The following is a 19,836-nucleotide window of genomic DNA, read 5'->3' as shown; positions in this document are numbered from 1 at the left end:
ATCATTTGAGTTAATTAGATAAAATAATTTTCAATGAACTTATAAAAACAGACTCACCAACCTAGTATTGTTATAAATTATATATAACTTTAGAAAAAATTGGATTATTTATATCATCAATGATTTACAAATAATAATATGATTTTTTTTTTTTTTAGAATGATAAATTTTTTTTATATGTAATGAACTTATTTACTTATTTACATAGTTCAATCTCAAGTTTATATAAGTATTTATCTAAAAAAAAGTCTATATAAGTATATTTTATATATGGACATGCATGCAAATAATATTATAAATCAAGTCTTATACTCACTAGCTTGTTCATTCATGCATTATTATGTTTGAGCTTAACTTGTTTTGTAATCGAGTATAAGCTTGAACTTGAATTTGGCTCATTTGCTAAATAAATGAATATAAACAAGTTTTCTCTCAAATCAAGCCAAAATTGTTCATAAATAGCTCAATTCATTTATAATATTATCATTGAGTACCACCAACATATCTGATGTAACTTGTGAATAGAGTTTCTTTTTTAATGTATATTTGATTTTTTTTTTTTTTTTTTTTAAGAATACTAAATATTTTAACACACACACATGGGGAGAGGGGAGAATGTCTTAAAGATACAATCAAGACTATCTTCCCTTAAAAAAAAAAAAAATAAATGAAATCTTTGTTCAAACATCTACAAGACAAGCCCTTCATGATTGAAAGAAATAAAACCTCCTAGGAAATGGTCTCATTTGATATGCCATTTTTATTTTAGTAAATTAACCCTCATTAACAATATACAATTTTTTTTTAGAAGACTGATTACAAAATGGAGGAAAACAATAGTAGAGCTAACTTCATGAACTTTTTAACTCATACACAAAAATTTGTATTTCTTTTTAACGACATGAATGGTAGACTTTTTGTACAGTTTTCATCGTATTCATTCAAAAAATGGGAAATGTTTTTTACTACACTAAATAAAATAGTAAATATGACTATAAGCACAAAAAATATGAATGTTTCATATGTGAACAATTGGCGTTCATTGCCCCAAAAAGAAAAACTTAATAGTAACAATAATAGTATAATACTCTAGTAACCCGTAAGTCACAAGGTTACCGAATATATACACATCGCTAGCAGCTTGGAGGCTTCTTTACGAGACTCTAACACTTGACTGCAACAATCTGTAAGTCACATGTTGTATGTAACTTTTCAATGACATCACTAGCACTACTCGACTCCCTTCAATTCAAGGAGTCCTTAAGAATTAACAATACATCGTTTGGATGTGTAATTGAAAATATATAGCATGTTTGTATCTATGTTTATCTTTATTTATATTCTTGTGTTTATGGTTGATTTTTTTAGAAACATACATTTGTTTATAATCATTAGCACAGGACATCCTAAAATTCTCCTTAATTTTCTCTATTTGCTCAAGGTAGGTACATCTTATCCACAAGAGAATTTTAATTTCTTTCCTGAAATTTTTATGTATGAAAGGAGACAGTGCGTGGTAAGTTAATTACTTTAGTTAAAGTGGGAAAAATAGATAAAACAATGAATTTTCTTCTCTCTATAATAGATTTTAACACTTGATTTTTTTTTTTTTTTTGGGGTTTTTTTATTCTGTACACATTGGCTGAATAATTGGTTCTGCACCCTTATGTAGAACCACGTTGAGGCCTCAACCTTTAGTCTTATCATTAATAAGGCTTGGCAAAGTGACACAAAACCTGAAATCCCAAACAGTAACCTCCAACTCCATTGTATTTTGATCTAAATAACTCAAAATTAAAAATGTTCATAAATAGCTCAATGAATTTAATCATTAACTTGTAACTTGTTTTGTAGACAAATTAATCATTAATGGGTGAACTATATTTTATTCTAATCGTACATTTGCTTTTGGCTTCATTATTATTTGAAAGGGCTTCTTCCATTGTTATAATTGGACTTCCTAAAAATTTCACTCATTGTCCGTGTTTGCTCAGAGTATTTATCCACAGGGAAATTAGCATCTTCGTCTCTTCCCTATATAATAAAATTAGATATTTATTTTATGTATAAAAAGAGTTAATTAGTGCATGCTCAGTTAATTACTTTAGTTAAAGTGGGGAAAATAGATAAAACTATGAGTTTTCTTCTCTCTCTGTAATATATTTTAACACTCAAATTTTTTTTTTTTTCTATACATTTCGGGTGAATAATTGGTACTGCACCTTTTTGTAGAGCCATGTTGAGGCCTCAACATTTAGTCTTGTCATTAATACGGCTTGACACAATGACACAGAACCTAAAATCCCAAAGTAACCTCCAGCTCCATTGTATGTTGATCTAAATATCTTAAAAATTAAAATACGAAAAAAAAATTAAAATTGTTCATAAATAGCTCAATTAATTTATAACTCTATCAATGGATACCACCAACATATGCCATATAACTTTTTTGGTAGACAAATTAATCATTTATGGATGAATTGGAAAAGAAAAAAAAAATCTATACTATCCATGGTTTAGGGAAGATTTAAATGTAAATAAATAAATACTCACTAAAAAGTCATTTAGAGACAAATTTTACAAGGAAAATAGGTGTACTAATGGCACGTTTGGTAGACTGTAATAGGCACTGTAATCTATATATATATAAAAAAACCGAAGCCTTTGTTAGCTCCACAATTTTCCACGTCACTTTTTTTTTTTAATTCTTTTTGATGTTTTATTATATTAGAATTTATCCATTTAATCCCCCACACCCCCCTCCCCCAATCAGCTTTCACGTCACCTCTTTCTTTTTTTTCTTTTGTTTTTCTTCTTTTTTTTAATTCTTCTTAACGTTATATATATACGTAATATATATATATATATATATATATATATAGATTATCAAATTAGAACCCTAATCCAAGTTACAACTCCCTCTTCAACCTTCATGTCTAAACCCCACAACCTCTCTGTTTTCTAATATATGCCAAAACTCGATCCTCCCGCCGCCACCGCCGCCACCATGGATCACCGCCACTACATCGATTTCTCTTTGCCTCTTCATCATCACTCAATCCAGCCCATCATGTTTTATTTTGAGGTAATTAAAACATGTTTTTTACTCTCCTTAATTTCTATATATTGATCTCTCTCTATCCGCTTCAATTGTTCATGGAATTTTGTTAGTTTGTGGTTGTGGGTTGCTCTGGATTTAAGTTTTTTTGTTTTTGTTTTCATGGAATTTTGTTGGTTTGTGGTTGTGGGTTGCGGGTTGCTCTGGATTTAATTTTTTTTTCTTTGCAGATTTCCACGTTTTCTCCTTCTTACTTTGTTGTCAAATCAATGGCAAAGAAGAATCACGAAATTTTTGTAATTAGATTTTCTTTTTCCCTTTTTTTTGTATGCAATTTTTATTGGATTTTTGGTTTCTTGGAATACTTCTATTTGGTTTTAATTCTAGGTTTGTTTTAGTTGATATATAGTGTTTTTCTCATCTTCATTTTACATTGGTTTGGATTTTCTTTTTCCCTTTTTTTGGTTATGCAATTTTTATTGGATTTTTGTTTCCTGAGATTCTTTTATTTGATTTCAATTTTGGGTTTGTTTTGGTTTGATATATAGTGTTACTGTCGTCTTCATTTACATTGGTTTTCCTTTTTTATAAATTATTATAATCTCTGGATCTTATTATATGATAGCCTATGGAATGTTATGTTGGGGCTGCCACTATTTTGGATTTCGTGGGAATTTTTTTTGAAGGTTGGGGTTGGTTAGTATAGTTGTTTGAGATTGCTGAACATGTGTTTGATAGAATGCTTAGATGCTGGTGTTGCTGCAACATGGTACTCTCTTTTCTTGAGAGAAAAAATAACCCTTGGTTATATTGATGCTAGTGTTGCTGCAACATGGTACTCTCTTTTCTTTTTAAAATTCTCTCTTTTCATTAAGTTTTTTTTTTTTTTTTTCTTACATGTACACAAGCCATTTGATAAAATTTGTAAGTGATTTTTTGTTGTTGTTCTAGAAGTCATAATACATGGAGAGTGGTAAGGAGAAAGATAAGTAGGGAATGTGATGATGTGTTGTTGATTTAATCAGGGTGAGATGTATTTGTTGGCCTTATTTTCTCAATGTCATTTTTTGTGTGATGTAAAAACATGACTGTCATTTTTTTTTATGCTTTTTCAATTGAACCAGGATGGATTTTTTTTCTCCAACTTAAATGTATGACTGGCTTTTATGTACTGCACCTATTCTTTGAACTTGCTTTCAAGTTTCACATGATTATATTCTTTAAGAAAACATGTACATACTCCAAATTAAAAGGTAGACTCTAACTATTTGTATTAAAAATTTGTTGTTTTTTTCCTCTTGGAATATACTTTTAAATCCTTTATGAGATTTTGTGTTACCAATATTTGCTATAGCTCAATTTGTTGTATAATTTATAGTGGTGGAACTATTGAGTGTGTATTTTGGTTTCTACAATGAAAATGGTTGGTTTGAGATCTCTAAATGTGACAAGAATTATTTGCGAAGTTGTGAAGTTTTGTTTAAAGGTAGGGAGCAGAATTTTGTGTTGGGCAAGAAACATAGGCAACCACAAAATTTTAGAGGGTGGTTAGAGATGATCACCCGGAATGGAAGTGGTAGCTGGATGGTATGGATGATATAATATATTAAGTAAATGTTTTGAGTTGTTGTGAGAGTGAATATTATTTTTTCACTTTAACATTAGAGAAATCGTTGCATCAATAATAAAATTTATATATTATTTTTATTAATATATTTCATTCTATTTTTCTCCTCAAAATTTGATAGAGATGGTAGTAGCTTCAAAGCATACACAAGTAATTTATTCATATTATTTTTTTCCTATAAAGTTTTATTCTCTCATCGTGACCATTATCTACTCATCAATATATTTTAGCGTACCAATTACTTGCATTGGTACCAATTAATGAATTTCCAATAGGTTTAATTCTTTTTCTTGGTGATAGGTTTCAAATTTGCTACATAGAACGTTTGGTCTTTGTTTTCCTTTTTATTCTTGAAAAGATATAATAATTTCATCGTTAGATGATAGTTGGAAATATTTACAAATTTTCAATTAGTCCAGAAATTTGATTTTCCAGGTTCCAAGGATGAAGGAGATCAAGATTTCAAAGGCCAATTTGATGTAAGCCGTGGCTTTTGTGATGGGTGGAATTCAGGAAGCTTGCAATGATATTTAAATCTTTCAACGGTATCATATACATAATACCAAGTTTTGTATTTTTATATTCCCAGTATGTGATATATTGTTTTAACCAATCCAGTTGATTGTATTTTTATACTCCCAGTATTTGATAATTGTTTTAACCAATCCAGTTGATTGTATTAGTTGCGGTGGAGGTTGGCTATTATGGTCAAATCGAAACCAAAGGCATGTGGATGAAACTTTGAAGTTAGTAGTGGATTTGGTGCAAACAACCTGTACACTTGCTGTGGAATATATGGAAGCTTAGAGAAATAATCAGTCTAGATAGCCTGTTGAAAGGTGTACATGGCCTCTATGGATTTGGGGCTTCAAGCAGTAGAGATAGAGTGTGAATTTAATAGTCCAGTAGATGAAGTAAAGTCAGCTTGACCTACCAATTTGAGCATTGGCCACATCCTTAATGATGTTAGACTACTTGGTAGTTGGTTCTTCTATTAGGAATATATTTTTCTCTTGTGGCTTTCCTTGAACAAACGGACCAACAGAGAAGATAGCATTTGAAGCAAAGAACTGGCTGGGTTTGCTAGACAATGATGTATTGGATGGAGGAGCATCCCCCATGTATTAAGACTCTACTAAACAGTAATGTACCTACTCATTGAAAAAAAAAAAAAAAAACCAAATGTATTTGTAGCATTTTTCAGTAGAATTTCTTGCTTCCTTTCGGCATTTTTACTATAGTGATACTCCAAAAAATTTTAAATCAAAATTTTTTTTTTCTATTAAAAGTTGTGCTATTACCCCAATCCATTAAAAATCACTACTCATGTTTTAATTTTTAAGTTGTAATATCTATTGGACAATATAGTATTTTGTGTTTAAATGCATTAATATTGTTCTTTTTTAAAAACCAAAAAATTGTCATATTTGAATGATATCTTGAATAATCACTAACTATATATAGTATATTATTAATGTCATCTCTTATTTATAAGCATTTCATTTAATTATATAAGTTATTCCAACTAAAATAAAATGAAATGAAGATTTGAAATAATATTTTAAACTACCATAAATAAATATTTGATATAAACTAAAATTAATAAAATTCTCTTTTTAAAATCCTATTTTCAATAGTTTTCCCGTACATCGCACGGGTTAGCGACTAGTGTAATAGTTATTCTTATAGTTTAACTATTCAATAGTTTGGTTATATTTTTATTACAGGGAATAGTCATTCCTTATGAATAGTTATTCTTTAAAATGAGGAATAACTATTCCTCTCTAAAAGGGTTGTAATAGTTATTCCTTAGTAGATGTAATAATTTCTAACATTTATATATTTCCAAATAAATAAACTTTCCATATCCACCTAACAATTATGAAAATAAAAAAATCATAAAAAAATAACTCATCTCTCTAAAATTTAAAATATATTATTTTCTAGGAAATATAATTGTATGAATGAGATTTTTCCTAAAATAGATTATAAGTTTTATTCTAATATTACAACTCGCAACCAAACTAATGAATAGGTTTAGTTATTCCATTACAACGCATTTTATTCCTAGTAATAAAAATTATCATTCCTGTTATAATCCACATTCAGTGTACCAAACGTACCCTAAGAGTTATTTTTATTTTTATTTTTTAACCTTATAGGTGACTTTGTCTCTAACAAGTTTCAAATTCGAGCTTACTATGTGGATACCTTGCCAATCTTCGTATAGGGTTAAGTAATTGGCAACTGTACCACAAGTTAAATTATTTGAGTGTGGTAAGTAAAACCATGGAACAGGGCAATGGCAACAACAACATGCTAGGCCAAGAGCCTTGTAACTTAAGTGACTTTTTAAGTTTTTCCAAAAAAGAAGTCCAATATTTATTCCTCCCACTATTCCCATTATTGTAACTATCCAACAGTATAAGAAAAAAAAAATAACATAAGGGTCTTTTAAAAACTTTGTCTTTATCATATTTAATTCTCATCATTGAAATTTAAGTATTAATTTGACATTTTGAATGTAATAATAAGGGTAAAAATCAAACTTTCTACATCATGTGTCACTATGAGTTTGTGGAAATAACAGTAATCTTTACAAATTAAACACTCTGAACCAATTTTTCTTATGTCAAAAATTGGTTTTTAATTTTTTATTATTATCTAGGATAAGATCGTTTGTGTTGAATATTGCTTTTTTCACCAATAATAATAGAATATTAAAGGCAGTTACTATCTTCACCCTCTTTATATTTTATCATTGCCCCTTAATATTAGAGGAAGATATTATCACATGTATATTAAAATAATAAAGCTATGATGATATTTTAGAACTAGGATAAAAATGCTGGATTGTTCAACGCAAAATAGTAGAACCCATAAAAAATAAAAATAAAAGTTTTATAGAAGGCTGTCAGTTTCATATGAATTTTCCAGATGAATTTTTGTAATGTTGGGGTCTATATGGTCACTCTGCAACTCGAACAAACACTGTGTTTATGATGTTAGACGAGGCCCACAATCAATTTACAAATCCATTCATCAACTTCGTAGTGGATTCTGATCGATAATTATAATAATAAGTCGAAGGAAAGAAATCGCTAGTGGAGGAAGTATCACCAACATGATATCTCAAAGTCATTCATACATCAATTCTTCTGTGGTGGGTGAGACTGCCTTTCTTGATCGTTGAAGCATAATATATGTAAACTATTTTTGTTGTAGTGGCACCTTTAAAAGATAGTTCACACTTCACATATTAGGATAATCCAATGTCCCAAAATATTGAGACCCCACCGATTGTTGTACTTAAAATTCTTAAATTGCAAGCCTTGGTTTGCATATTGTTCCACAACTTCTAGATCTCACTCTTCCTTTTTTTTCTTGACAAAGTTATTAAAAATATAAAGCCCCAGTCAGTTTCAGTTCCATCTTTATGCCATTAATATGTCCTTAACACTCCTGGTATCTCTATCTCTCCACACCTAAATTCAGTCTTCCCTATCAAGATTGACTTCAATTTATTTTATTAAATAGTTTATCAGAAAGGTGTACAAGGTGGGGTGTTGAAACTGCTACAGTATAAAGTCCTCTAAATGACGTGTTATTGATGCCAATGAAATCTTACCTCAACACTAAAAAATCAGTAAAAAAAAATCCACCTATATAGAAAGAAGTATTTTACCTATCAAAATTTTGTCTGGCTAATGGCTTTATTGGCTTATATTGAGTAGCTTGTACATATTGCCAATCTAAACGTATGGTTCTCAATCAGCAAATCAAATCCGATCAAGCCATTTTTTCAACCAAAAAAAAAAAAAAAATCCAATCAAGCCAAATTCAAGTGAAAGTCTTGCAATCAAATGTCATTACTGGACATCAAGATTAGGGCATCACACCGTATGGTCCAGATTCTCACGGTGGCCCATTCTTGAGGGTATAATAGATATTAGTTGCCGAAAGCATGAATTGAGCTGTCTACATTTCTAGGCATAGGTTGCTTCGGAATCAAGTTCAGCTAAAGGGTGATATATGACATATATATATATATATATATAGAAATTTTTTTTTTTTTATCAAATATATATAGAAATTTCTGAATAAAGAGACTAAACTAAAGAAGATACACCTTTTTCTCATTTCTCATATTCAAATAATAGGAGAGGGAAAGACAACCTGGAGGATGAAAAGAACTTACTGATCCTTGAACCCAAAGATTCAACATTACCTAACTCTGTCACACTTGTTTTTTAAGCAATAATTCACACCCAAAGCTCCCACTCCCACCCCATCATTCTCTCTTTCTCCACTTTCCCTCAATTCCAATTGTAATATCAATGAATTTCTCAAACCAGTAGCTTGGCTATCTGTGAGCTCCACCCATATCAAATGGAGCATCAGATAAGTTCACTGCAAACAACAATTAGAATGAGAAGCACTGCATTGCTAGAAACTTCATGTGGATATTTACTTCAGGAATTGCAGGCAAGAGTTTTTTTTTTTTTATCGTAATTATTTGTGTACAAAAGTAATAGTTGGAATGTTTCTCATTCACTGTTCTTATATCAAAAATTTGAAACAGATGATATGGGATGAAGTTGGAGAAGATCAATTTGAAAGAGAGAAGGTTCTGCTAGATTTAGAACAGGAGTGTCTAGAGGTTTACAGGAGAAAAGTTGACACTGCAAATATATCAAGAGCTCACCTGCATCAGGAGTTGGCAGAAGCTGAGGCTGAATTTACCCATCTTCTTTTGTCCCTTGGTGAACGATCTCTCCCTGGACGGGTACCACTTATCAACTCATGTAACCACAAATGCATGCATATAAATTAGAATACCGGTATGCATGTGAAAAGTAGTCAGGATGTAGCGTTCACTTTCTCCAAAAAAAAAGGATGTAGTGTTCAATTCTGGAATCCTTCAGTCATGTGATTTTTGGAGAATATCAATGCAATTTATTAAATACAGTTAAGAAACAAGATTCAAACTTCTAATTAGAAAGTCTCGTATAATTAGAATACTGGTATACATCATAGATGTGAAAAGTAGTCAGGATGTAGTGTTCAATTCTGGAATCCTTCAGCCAAGTGATTTTTGGAGAATATCAATGCAATTTATTAAATTGAGTTAAAGAAACAAGGTTCAAGCTTCTAATTAGAAAGGTTTCATATAATTCAAAAGAAAACAGAATTTCATTAAATTAGTCACAGTAGAAAATTGACCACAGGTTTTTCCTGCCATTATAAGGAATGGCCCAATAAGTAGGCCCGACAATGTTGTCATGGCTGACTTCCAGCCAGAAATATGCTTTTGGGTGAGTCTATCAAATTGTGACTATTACAATGAGAGTGAAATATTCGAACACAATGAATCTACTCCTCTTGACATCAGAAAATCTCAACTCACTTATACTTGCATGGACTAAACTAATTCTTGTCTGAACAGCCAGAAAAGATGACAGGAACATTGAAAGAGCAGCTAGACTCAATCACACCAGCTTTGCGGGAGATGCGGTTAAGAAAAGAAGAGAGGATGAACCAATTCCAAGCTGTGCAAGGACAAATTCAGAAAATTTCTGCAGAAATAGCAGGTCAATCAGAGTACGATAATTCATCATCAACTGTCATAGTGAACGAGAATGATCTTTCTTTGAAGAAACTTGAGGAGTATCAGATTGAACTACAAAGACTCCGTAATGAGAAGGTACAAATAAAAGTGATTAAGAAATTGTTCTGTGCAATGAACAGAGTATAACTGAAATAATCAATTTTCATATTCTTTTACTCTTTTGTCTACCTCGAAGAATGAAAGGCTCCAAAGAGTAGAAAAATACATAGGCAAAATCCACAACCTGACTGCAATACTGGGGATGGATTCCTCAATGATCATAACCAAAGTTCATCCAAGCCTGAACGAATTGAGTGGAATGTCAAAAAATATAAGCGACAGTATTTTGGCTAAACTCAAAAGCACAGTGGAGTCTCTGGAGGAAGAAAAGCAAAAGCGGCTTGAGAAGGTAATGCTTAAGCTGTTGTGCTACTAATTTTTTGATCAGAACTTATTTGCATGAGGTACCAACCTGCCTCGGCAAAACAAGGTACTTTGGTGACTATCAAGTGAGTAATCACAAATGTAAAGAGTTTCACATAACTCGAAACACAATGCTGACCTGACCTAATTGATGGTAAAATCACATAAATTTGATAGTAGTGATGCTAAGCACCCCAGTTTCCTTTGTTTTATATTTTTTTTCAGTTGCTATATACTGATAGTGATTTATTTCTTCATATATTTTGGTAGCTACGCCAACTTGGTAGAGCATTGAAAAACTTGTGGAATCTCATGGACACACCCTCCAGAGAGCGTCATTCATTCTACCATGTTACTGATTTATTATTAGTCTCGTCTGAAGTATCAGATCCAGGAAGCCTCACTCCTAGTATAATTCAGCAGGTCAGTATATAATGTTTATGACACTCAAACGTATCAGAAACAACTAGACATAATAGTAACTCAAATGGTTTCAAGGCTGAAGCTGAAGTCAAGAGACTGGATCAGTTAAAATCAAGTAAGATGAAAGAGTTATTCCACAAGAAACAAAATGAGCTGGAGGAGATATGCAATAAATCACACATGGAGATTCCTTCACAATCAGAGATGGATAACATAACAAACCTCATAAAAACTGGTGCGATTCTTGATATGTATTTGTTTTCTAGTATATGGTGGTGTTGTTTGAAACTATAGAAACTAATAATCTAGCATGAATGTACAATAGGAGAGATTGACCATGCTGATCTCCTCATGAGCATGGATGAACAGATATCAAGAGCAAAAGAAGAAGCTTCTAGCAGGAAGGCTATAATGGAGAAGGTAGAAAAGTGGATGTTGGCACGTGATGAGGAGCGCTGGCTGGAAGAATATAACAGGGTTATTTTTTTTATAATCATTGGTTAACGAGATTAGTTGTCTCTGACCTTTTACCTCCTTTACATGTTTGTTAATCCATGTATGCTTTCAGGATGAGAATCGATACTCAGTCAGCAGAGGTGCCCACAAGAACCTCAGACGTGCAGAACGTGCCAGAATAACAGTCAACAAAATCCCAGGTGTTTAGAGTTTCTGTATGTTAATTTATACACCCAATGGGAAGAAAGAATTTGACAACCGTGTCAAGAAATATTACATTTTTTTAGGTGAAAACTAAAATTTTGCAGAATAATGGTATATTATGCAATATTAACCAAGTAGATCATAAAATATAAACTATTAGTGAAATAAAAATAGCCATCAATTTATTTTGGACAGCGTATGACATTTACCTTGAACTAAAAAGATCAAAAGCTACTAAATGAAATATCATGTGGAGTTCTGATAAATATATAAATATATTTAACATTATGTGTTTTCACATGATGGTTAACTGCAGCTTTGGTAGATTTGCTAACAGTAAAGACTAAGAGCTGGGAAGAAGAAAGAAAGAAAGTTTTCTTGTATGATGAGGTAGATATTCTGGTGCTTATGACTACATTCTGATAAAAGATTGTTTCTTATCACTGCATGACACTTATCTATGCTTGTTTGTTTGGCCCTTTGTTCAGCCTTTTTAAAGCCTCACTTTTTCTAGATACAGAAGTTCTTTTCTCCAGCTTATTTTTTAAGCAAAATAGGCCAATGTAAATAACCTATACTAAAAGAATTGTTGGTTGAAACTATAAATAAGAAACACCATTTTTTATTCAGTGAAACCACAGAGCAGAGAAGTTCACAGATGGTAAAAATTGAGAATCAGCTAGAAGTTCTGATATAGAAAACTCTAGAATAAATAGAAATAGAGCATCATCAGACAAGATTCATAGGCAAACTGTTCTAATATGATTCAGAATCTGTGCTAAGGAGAACTAATGTTCTTTGTAGATTTCCTCCCTGTGATCATTAATTTTTCCCTATTTTGATTGATATCACCCCCATTACTCTAGATACCTATACAAAAATGTTCAAACAGCAGGGACCCACACACTCAATTGAATTTAATTCTAAGCGAAGACTTACTAATATATTCCTGTGTAGGCCTGCATATTTCGAAATCAATCTTGCAAGTCATTACTCATATGGTTCCCTAGAAGCAGATAAAAACAAAAGCATTCGACTTTTTATTCTAGCTTATCTAAAAGAAAAAATAAAGAAAAATATTTTTTCCTTCATTGTGTATTATCAGCAATGTCAATTACATAATCAACATTGAAGAGCATTTGGTGTAAATTAAATTTTACCAACCACAAAATAGGATTTTTGACATCAAAGAAAATCTGCAATTATGATGCTTCAAAACTTCAAAAGTAATTGCTAGTCATAAATTTTTCGTGTTACAAAAAAATGTCAAGCAAACTCTTTCATACACATGGATTCGTTAGTGTAAACTAAATTATACTTGTCAAGAAACATGGAGTAATAAATTAAATTAAAAAAATGATACCAAAAACCTAAAAATATTTTGAGCAGAAAACATGTCAAGTCGGTGGAACTCTTAACTCCTGGGTTCTTTTAATGCCTGACAGTTTGAATTCCAACTGTACAACTTCTGTGTCATTTGGTACTGTGCATCTCCAGACTCATTGAGTAAACCAAGTAACCTATCATATTGAAAATGGTATCTCCTGTTGTTTTAGGTACCTCTCCTGGCAATGTTAGAAGAGTATAACATGTTCAGGCTGGAAAAAGAAGAGGAGAAGCAAAGACAAAGGGTTAGTGTAATATGGCAATGCAAACACAATTTCATGTTTTTCATTCTTTTGCTTATCAAGTTCATGTATTCTTGAAAGTAAATATTACAGTCTTCTTTCTATGGTGGAGCTCTCCTGTAAAACATTCTAAACACTAAATATATGCATGTACCAATACTCACAGTAGAACTGTATATTCTTACCTACTCTCTGATATGGTCTTTGTCATACAGGAAAATAAGAAGGTACAAAGCCAAGTAGTAGTTGAGCAAGAGAATTTGTTTGTGTCCAGGCCAGGTACCAGCAGCCGACGTCTTTCAAATGGGAGCCTGAACGGAGGATTTACTAATGCTGTGCCTTTAAACAGAAGGGTTTCTCTGGGCATTCAACACTTGGGATCAAATAGCATTAATTCAGCAACACAAGGCATATCGTTCATAAAAGAAGGAAGGAAAGTACAAGGTGAAAAGATGTTTGCTCGACCAAGCCTTGCTCATCTTAGAGATGAAACAGCTTCAGTGGTGTCAACCTTTTCAGGCCCATTATCTCCTTGAATTTTGAGTCAGATCTGTAGACCTTCATGCGTGATGAGGTAGACGAGATTTGAGAAAGTTTCTTTTCTGAAAAAAATAACAAATCCTGCAGACAATTAATCCAAAATATTGCCATGTATTTTATCTATTTTTCTGAACTATCTGCCCTGTCTAGGAGTTCAAGACAAAAGGTGATTCTAAGGGCTAATGTAATAAGTTTTAGGGCCATTTTATTCTCACTTCAAGTACAACTGATGTACATTTTGCAGTTAGATGTATCAATAAAATTTGTGTTTAAAATTATAATAAAATTGTGTTTTTAAGTTCTGTCAACCTCTAAATCTTCACAGTAATTGATTGTGAAGACACGCTATCAAACTAAACGATCGGTTGATGGTATGAAAACACTTCTTGATGTCAAATTTCAAAAACCAATGGGGCTCACCACTCTTCTAGGACCATGCCACAGTAAGAGCTCCCTCTCAAGCACCTAGCTTTTAGACCAAACAATAGCGAACCCAAGATCCCAACAGCAGTCCTAAGTGGGAGAAAGAGATGCAGCATTTGACATGAACTTTGATCTTCCTTCTTTATCAGCCATAGCAAAGCTATTATGTACAGTCTTCATTTCTTTGTAAAGGCAAGGAAGTCATTTAAACTCCATATTTTTTATTCATTTAGGCTTTGAGAAGACAATAGACAAGCAGCTCTCCAACTGTGTTATACTGGTACTCTTTATAATAGCATCAGTGTGAATAAAGTAAAGACTAAGTAAATAAAGTATATCAGTTATACAGTTATATACTTACATTTTGTATTTGTGAAGAACTTCATTTTGATTTTATATATATGCAACTATCCTCCAACATTGCTTGAAGAATTTCCTGCAAGAGAATTCATCTTAAAACTTGGATCTTGAAAAAGAAAAATAATAGCACCATAAATGTAATCTAGTATCCTGCTACCATGAGATCTTAACAAGCTTATAAGCATCTTGATTCTTGAGACATAGACTCCCAATGAGGCAAGCCTCATCACACGATATTGATATAATGTGCACCAATGGACAGCCAACAAGCATAAATCTGCTACTGCTCTTGCATTAAGTGGACCATGTCCAATCTATATAAAAATAAAATAAAATAGAGCCATGTTGTAGCTCTTCTTTTTCCTCTTTTAGGTAAACAAGGAAGGGGGGACAAAACTTGAACAAGATGTGCAACTGAAGGAGACTTGATCAAAGTCTGTGGTACTACCACTGTACCACAAACAAACTTTACAGAGTCCAGTTGGCATCATAAAATTCATTTATGGCTCCATCAAGAATTACACTCTGCTAGTCTCAATATGATACTTTCAAACTTTTCTTGGCTATGGCAATAATTTGTGTAACAATTTAATCTTTAAGAAATAATAGTGATTTGCATCTGTCCTGGTTGCATAGGTTATTGCTGTAGCATATTAGCATCTCTGCTGAAAGGAGACAAGGTCCAAGGGGTTCACCAAACAGGCATGCAAGATCATATCTGGGACTTATCCCACCATCTGTGCACATACAAACTGACAAGAGGGAAAGGGAAGTACAGCACCCAAACTCTAAAGAAAAGGGCAAGTAATATAGAAAGCAGCACAGGAGCTGATATATACGATATATTACTTGAAACCAAGTCAAAAGCAAAACAATTTTGCATTGCATCATATGAAAAACACACATGGAATTGAAACAAGTAGTGCTGCCCCATTGTCATTACCCTTCACTGAAGTGCTTATATTGAAAGCTGCACACTAATAATTAATTACACACAGACCAAAGAAAACAACAGATATAATGCAAGAACAGTAAGGTAGCAACCAAAATATGATTATTTTAGGCTTTTAGCTCCTACCTTTAAAGGAGCACTGCACATTTATAAATTGACCTCTTTTATATAAAATGACATGTTATTGCACTTATCTTCCTACTAAACAGTAAACATATATGATGTAGGACAACCTAGGCTTCCCACCTAGAGTAGTCCTACCATAGAACCTTAGGCTTCCCATCTAAGGTGTTTGGAATCACCACCAAACAAATACTATGCAATATCTGCAATAATCTCAATAATAATAATAATAGTCTGTAAAATACAAAAGAAACCATCTGGAGCTTTATATATAGCTTCCAGGAATCACAATGATAAAGATAAACTCTCCTAAACAAATCCTAAACAATCTCAAATACTAATTCGATAATCCTAACAATCTCAAATACTAATCCAATACTAAAGAAAAACCCAAAATTAAGATAACATAAATGATTAAGATAATCTCCACAGATCTGCCATCATGTGGTGTCCGCACCAATATATTATCATGAAATGTGCAGCAACGTTGGTAATTGATACCTTTTACTTCTTGTCTCTTCTGCAATTTTTGAATGGCATTTCTGGATCTAGTGCATCAAGTGATAATGAGAATGTTGGGAATACAGTTGTTCTTTGACCTTAGGGTTTGCAGACAGCCAGTAAGAAATCTCTTTAGATTTGACCACCTCCTTCTTGTTCAATGATTCCAGCCGGGCACAAACTGGTTCCCACTGTTCAGAGCGTTTGGAACAAGGTTGCAGATGGTTAACTCGGTTACCACGTTTTCCTGCCACATTAAAAGCAAAAGAAAATGATTACTGATAATCTGATCAAATCTTCTAACAACAGATATAGATTCTGATTCAGAATTTCAGTGACTAATGCAAGATGAAAATTAATAACTTAAACTATCCTATCTTCCTCTAGATTTTAACTGATGCAGATACAGATACACCCAGAATAAGCAAGGACCAGAATTCTTATTTGAGCTACACCTTCTTTATATTCGTACTGGAAGTCAATCCCAGGTGATCCAAGCCTGGAGGCTGGAGCAATGACACAGCCAGGGAGGTTAATGGGAGACTATTTTGAAAATCCTACAAGCAACAGACCAACCTCAAAATCTCAGGCATCCATTGCTAATTAGTTTTCACAGTTCAAAACTTAGCTCTCAAATCAGATATAAAATATCATTCTTTGAACCCACCTAACTTATTTTCAAATTTCTTAGTGCACAAAACATTTTCTGAATAAGTAATCACATTATGAAGCATACATGCAATGGCCTAATCCAAGCATTGTCATCAACACAAGTTCTTAATCTTGTGCATATAAAACCATATATTTTAATAAGCTCAGCATGACTACATATGTAACTGTCATAAAATCAAAGCATGGATGTACAGTTACAATGTGACACCAATTGTTGAACTCCCCAAGCAAAAAACTCAAAGAAAAAAATGAAAAAATATATATTGAAGGACAATCATAGACATTTGAAATAACATAATTATTGCAAAAACCATTTGGTGATTATCTACAACTTTACAATCCCCTCTACAAACAAAATTCAGAAAGACTTTTCCTAATGCCCTTGCATTAACGTCTTCTATCTGGTCTCCTGTGATATGACATAAAAATCAACAAATTCAATCTAACAATCGAAATCATGAACACAAGCAAGGAGAAAAGAAAAACAAATTATAATCTAGAGAAGAAATAAAAAGAGAAAAGTTATTGAGAGATACAAAAAAGATGGTGACAACAATCAAACAAACAAACTGCATACCAACAATTACTTTCACATGAGCCCACCATCAACGTTTAACACCACTTTCACAACGTACAAATCACGTCACATCAGCAGTAATAAAAGTTTTTGTCATTAGACTTGATTGTAAAGAAAATTAAGATTTAGTCATTGTCAATATCAAATATGCTATAAACACATTGCAATCAACCAATGAAATAACAAATGTTCAATTCCCATAATTGATTGTGTGCAACAATTTGCAGACCCCACAAATTGCACATTATTTGAAAGTGTACATAAAATCGGTAGCTTACACACAATCTTTGGCAATTTGAATGCCCATTTTCCGGCTAGTTGTAAATGCTTGGCCTACAAAACATAAAAGGTACATTGATAAATCGCCGGATTTATAACCTCCCAATTGCAACAATCTTTTCTTTAAATTTGAAAAACAAACCTCACCATCACAACTACGCACAATTAGCTTTTCTACTTTTTGATTTATACATAAACTACAATAATTGGATTAATTCATTAACCTTGATTTGGCACATCTCAAAATTTCTCAATTCACTAATCTTTCCCTTAACGTAAACAAAAAGTTAAAAAAGGAAAAATGCGCAAGTTACATTCAAACATTCATAATTGAAAGTACTCGATCGAAAAGAATCTACGACTCGTCGTTGTCGATCAGAATCGGAGCTTCATTTGCCGACTTATGAAAGATGTGATCGATTCGCCGTGTGCCTGCCGGGACCGGTTTCTCGGAGACTGAGCCAGAACGCTTTTGATCGGTGGCCGGACGATCTGAAGGCTGTGAAGATGGCATGGGAAGCGAGTCGAGGAGGAAATCGCTCGTCGGCTGGTGCTTCTTGACGGCGATTCGAATGTGTTCGAGCTTCACGATCTTCCGCTTCCTCTCCGTTGTGATCTCTGCGGATTTCTCGGCCAGGAATTGGAGGAAGAGCTCGGCGGAGCACGTGACGAGGAAAAGGGCTTCCGAGTTCACTTTGTTGATGTCATTGTCGAGCTTCATGATCTTCTTGACCCTTCCGATTGGGAGTTCGGGTTGGATTGCCTCCGTGTTTTCTTCTTCCGCCATTGATGCGTTTTCTTCTTCCGCCATTGATGAAACGCAAAGCTTCGATTTTGGAAATGAGGACGGAGATTAACTGGAAAGGATAAACGATTTTAGGGTTTTGAATTGGCGGGAAATTGAACCTATATCTATTTCTTTTTCTTCTTTTGTTGCTTTTGGTCAAGAATACCCTTGAATATTACCTCAATTGTCAAGAACGTTTCTGAATTTTATGCGAGGGTGCTTCAGTCATATTATAGTTTGCCCCGCCACACAAAGTGCTTTTTCCCGCCTGAAGAGAAATTAGAGAATTTGAATGAAACAAAAAAAAAAAAAAAAAAAGGTTTTAAACATGTTTTGAGCTAATTGAAAATATCATTTACATATAATTTTAATAATAGTAACGTGTTCTCTAACTTGTTTAAATAATATATATGGATAATTTTATAATTAGTCACCTAATGAGTTAGAACTCTATACCTGTATCAAGACAAACTTTGTCCAATTAAAAAATATTGGCTTCTGCAGTCAAAATATATATATATATATATATATATATTGGCTTCTAAATTATCAAAAATATAAACGAACTAAAATCTCTTTCTCCTAATCTATATATATATATATATATATATATAAAACTGAAACCTTTAAAACTCCCATAATTTTCCACATCATCATTTTAATTTAAAAAAATTTTAATTTTTAAAACTAAATAGTGAGAGAGTCCTAACAGGAGTCTCTTTTATATATATATATATATAGATAAGAGACAAAATCTTTGAAAACCATAAAACAATCTCCTCTGTCCGTCTCCACTAAGAGAGAAAACCCTAAGCTTCAATTTCTTTGGTACGCTTGCTATTACTTTTTCTCTTTTTTGTGAATTAGTTTTTTTTGCTTTTGTTTTGTATGGAGTAGTACTTTACAATATATAGTATAACTACAAGTATTGTAGTAAGTTTGCTAACTTTTTGTGTGGTTCAAATATGCTATATTCTATATTATTTTAGATTATATAACCTTAAGTTTTACCTTAAGGTATATGCACTATATGTTATCTTATGTTTTCTCTTATGGTGTCATGCTTTTTTGTTTATTAATTAAAGATTATGTTGGAAGCCTATATTATTTGCACCTTCAAAGTGTTCGACAATGTTTGAACCAAATTTTTCATCAATTAGGAAGAATTGGATAAAAAAAACTTAGAAAAGCTTTC

At 32.4% G+C, this 19,836-nt stretch overlaps 2 protein-coding genes and 2 long non-coding RNA genes across 4 annotated transcripts; 2 read left to right on the top strand and 2 right to left on the bottom strand.

The window, feature by feature from the left end:
* The first annotated feature begins 2,949 nt into the window (after positions 1–2,949).
* LOC115978842 lies at positions 2,950–5,835 on the top strand. The gene is made up of 3 exons (XR_004088885.1): positions 2,950–3,085; positions 5,121–5,230; positions 5,369–5,835. It is a non-coding gene; the product is annotated as an uncharacterized LOC115978842 (long non-coding RNA).
* A 2,975-nt stretch (positions 5,836–8,810) lies between these two features.
* On the top strand, positions 8,811–14,253 carry LOC115982208 (65-kDa microtubule-associated protein 8-like). The gene is made up of 11 exons (XM_031104745.1): positions 8,811–9,170; positions 9,268–9,471; positions 10,132–10,389; positions 10,490–10,702; positions 10,987–11,139; positions 11,215–11,374; positions 11,465–11,616; positions 11,708–11,795; positions 12,116–12,189; positions 13,356–13,430; positions 13,643–14,253. The coding sequence occupies exons 1-11, from the start codon at positions 9,075–9,077 to the stop codon at positions 13,961–13,963; spliced, it is 1,794 nt and encodes a 597-aa protein (XP_030960605.1). The 5' UTR covers positions 8,811–9,074; the 3' UTR covers positions 13,964–14,253.
* Positions 14,254–14,346: 93 nt separating this feature from the next.
* Positions 14,347–17,908, bottom strand: LOC115982209. Its single transcript, XR_004089551.1, has 3 exons — positions 17,854–17,908; positions 16,327–16,573; positions 14,347–14,826 (listed from the first exon to the last, which is right to left on the bottom strand). It is a non-coding gene; the product is annotated as an uncharacterized LOC115982209 (long non-coding RNA).
* A 9-nt stretch (positions 17,909–17,917) lies between these two features.
* On the bottom strand, positions 17,918–18,759 carry LOC115982207 (nuclear transcription factor Y subunit gamma-like). The gene has a single exon (XM_031104743.1). It carries the CDS (start codon positions 18,663–18,665, stop codon positions 18,210–18,212), a length of 456 nt encoding a protein of 151 aa, XP_030960603.1. The 5' UTR covers positions 18,666–18,759; the 3' UTR covers positions 17,918–18,209.
* Positions 18,760–19,836: the final 1,077 nt, after the last annotated feature.

The sequence above is a fragment of the Quercus lobata genome, chromosome 3, assembly GCF_001633185.2.
Source record: "Quercus lobata isolate SW786 chromosome 3, ValleyOak3.0 Primary Assembly, whole genome shotgun sequence".
In the NCBI taxonomy this organism is placed as follows: domain Eukaryota; kingdom Viridiplantae; phylum Streptophyta; class Magnoliopsida; order Fagales; family Fagaceae; genus Quercus; species Quercus lobata.
This window is presented reverse-complemented; position numbering and strand designations above follow the sequence as displayed.